The sequence below is a fragment of the Trichinella spiralis genome (assembly GCF_000181795.1).
Source record: "Trichinella spiralis strain ISS 195 chromosome Unknown Scfld6643, whole genome shotgun sequence".
Lineage (NCBI taxonomy): Eukaryota > Metazoa > Nematoda > Enoplea > Trichinellida > Trichinellidae > Trichinella > Trichinella spiralis.
The window spans coordinates 1-1,656 of NW_003533582.1; the positions used below are offsets into that span (position 1 = coordinate 1).

The window sequence follows — 1,656 nt, forward strand, 5'->3', positions numbered from 1 at the left end:
ATGTTTATGGATCAGTGTGGTAGAAGGTGTCAGTCCGCATCATCCTAGGTTGTGCGATTGTAGGAAGTTGATTATGTGCAGTTGTAATCTTAAGCTGGTTCTGATTCCCAATAATCAGAATGGCTGTTGTGATTTCATGGGTCTGATAATGTTCCTTTCTGCAAATGCACTTTATTATCTCGATTGCATTGTTTGTTTTTTTCAAGTAATTTTTCCATTTGTTTTGACAAAAAGAAATTCAAATCCAGTAGTGTATGGTCGAATATATTTCTATCACGACGATGGAAGGATTATACAAGTATCAAGGTCACTTTTGAGAGTTCTCGGGTATATTCATCCTTAATTTCGCGTCTCAAAAAAGATCATGTTTCGGCGAAAAATGAGAAAAAATTGGATTCACTGAAGAACTATGCCAGCGGTTTGAGTAGACAGAAAAATTGAATATGTTCATCTTTGTCAAAAATAGTCGGCAGTTAAAATAATGTGTTCTCTTCAAGGGCGAAATTCATCAGTGTTATCGGAGAGCATTTTCCATTCAGTAAAGTTTCATTGGAAAAAAATCACACACAACCAACATGATTGGATATCAAAAACCCACTAGCACATTCTTTGAGCAATCAGCTTTATCGCGTGGAAAAAAGAATTATGAAAGAAAAAAAACGCAAATTTTTTTTCTTTTACAGAAAATATTTAAAAAAAAAAAGAAGAATACAATAATGTTGAACATGATCTGGCCATTGACCACGGCAACGTTGTTGCTTGGTGCAATAACGCCGTTCAGTCGAGGTGAAGTGTTCACGTCGATGGCCAACATCGACATGCTATTGCAAATGGGTGAAGATGTGTCACGTATTATTGACAACTATGTCGAAGAAGATGAACGACGTCTGGAACAATTGAAAAAGTAGAAATTTACATATACACCAGACCCAACAAACCAAATGAATAACCGTTTCAGATTATCCGCCGAATACAAGTCCCACAAAGTGCAAGTGCACGGCCAAGAAGGTACTGACAACGTCATTGTGAACCCGGTCGAAAGTTTTGCCATTGTCAAACAGCTCGCGGACAGCTGGCGCTACGTGGAACAGTTGATGAAAACTAATTCGGCCGAAAGTACCTACCGACCACTTTCAAACAGATTATTGTGATTATTAATTGTAATTGTGAAATTTTCCATTTATCAGAATTGATACAAAATTTCACCCATCACACGCACAACTCGGTCGTCAGACCTCCAAGTGAAGAGGATGTGATCGGCATGGCGGTCGGATTGATGCACTGTCGGGATGTATACAAATTGGACTCTCACAACATGCCCGAAGGAAAAATTTCAGGTGTTCCCAATGGACATTCTCTACCTTGCAATGGAAATATTCTAACAAATACGTCTCCCCTGACTAATAACCTTAATGAAATATTACCTCACATATGAATTCACGTTAAAATGTTAGAATGCATGATACATATATCTTGTTATATATCTTTCTTACCATACCAGAAGAATGTTATCCAGTTTCCATAAAAAACAGATGTACCATCTAATAGGAATTGTTCTTTGATATTATATTCTTGTTCTACATGTTCAACCATAGGCTTAACGTTTGCGATTACATTATTAAATACTGATAAGTTTGGCCGAACCGAGTCATCCCA

The 1,656-nt window shown here is 37.3% G+C and overlaps 1 protein-coding gene across 1 annotated transcript; it reads left to right on the forward strand.

Moving 5' to 3' along the window:
* The first annotated feature begins 716 nt into the window (after window positions 1-716).
* Tsp_15880 (putative prolyl 4-hydroxylase subunit alpha-2) lies at window positions 717-1,382 on the forward strand. Its single transcript, XM_003366061.1, has 4 exons — window positions 717-904; window positions 959-1,116; window positions 1,188-1,291; window positions 1,338-1,382. Exons 1-4 carry the CDS (start codon window positions 717-719, stop codon window positions 1,380-1,382), a joined length of 495 nt encoding a protein of 164 aa, XP_003366109.1.
* The last annotated feature ends 274 nt before the right edge of the window (window positions 1,383-1,656 follow it).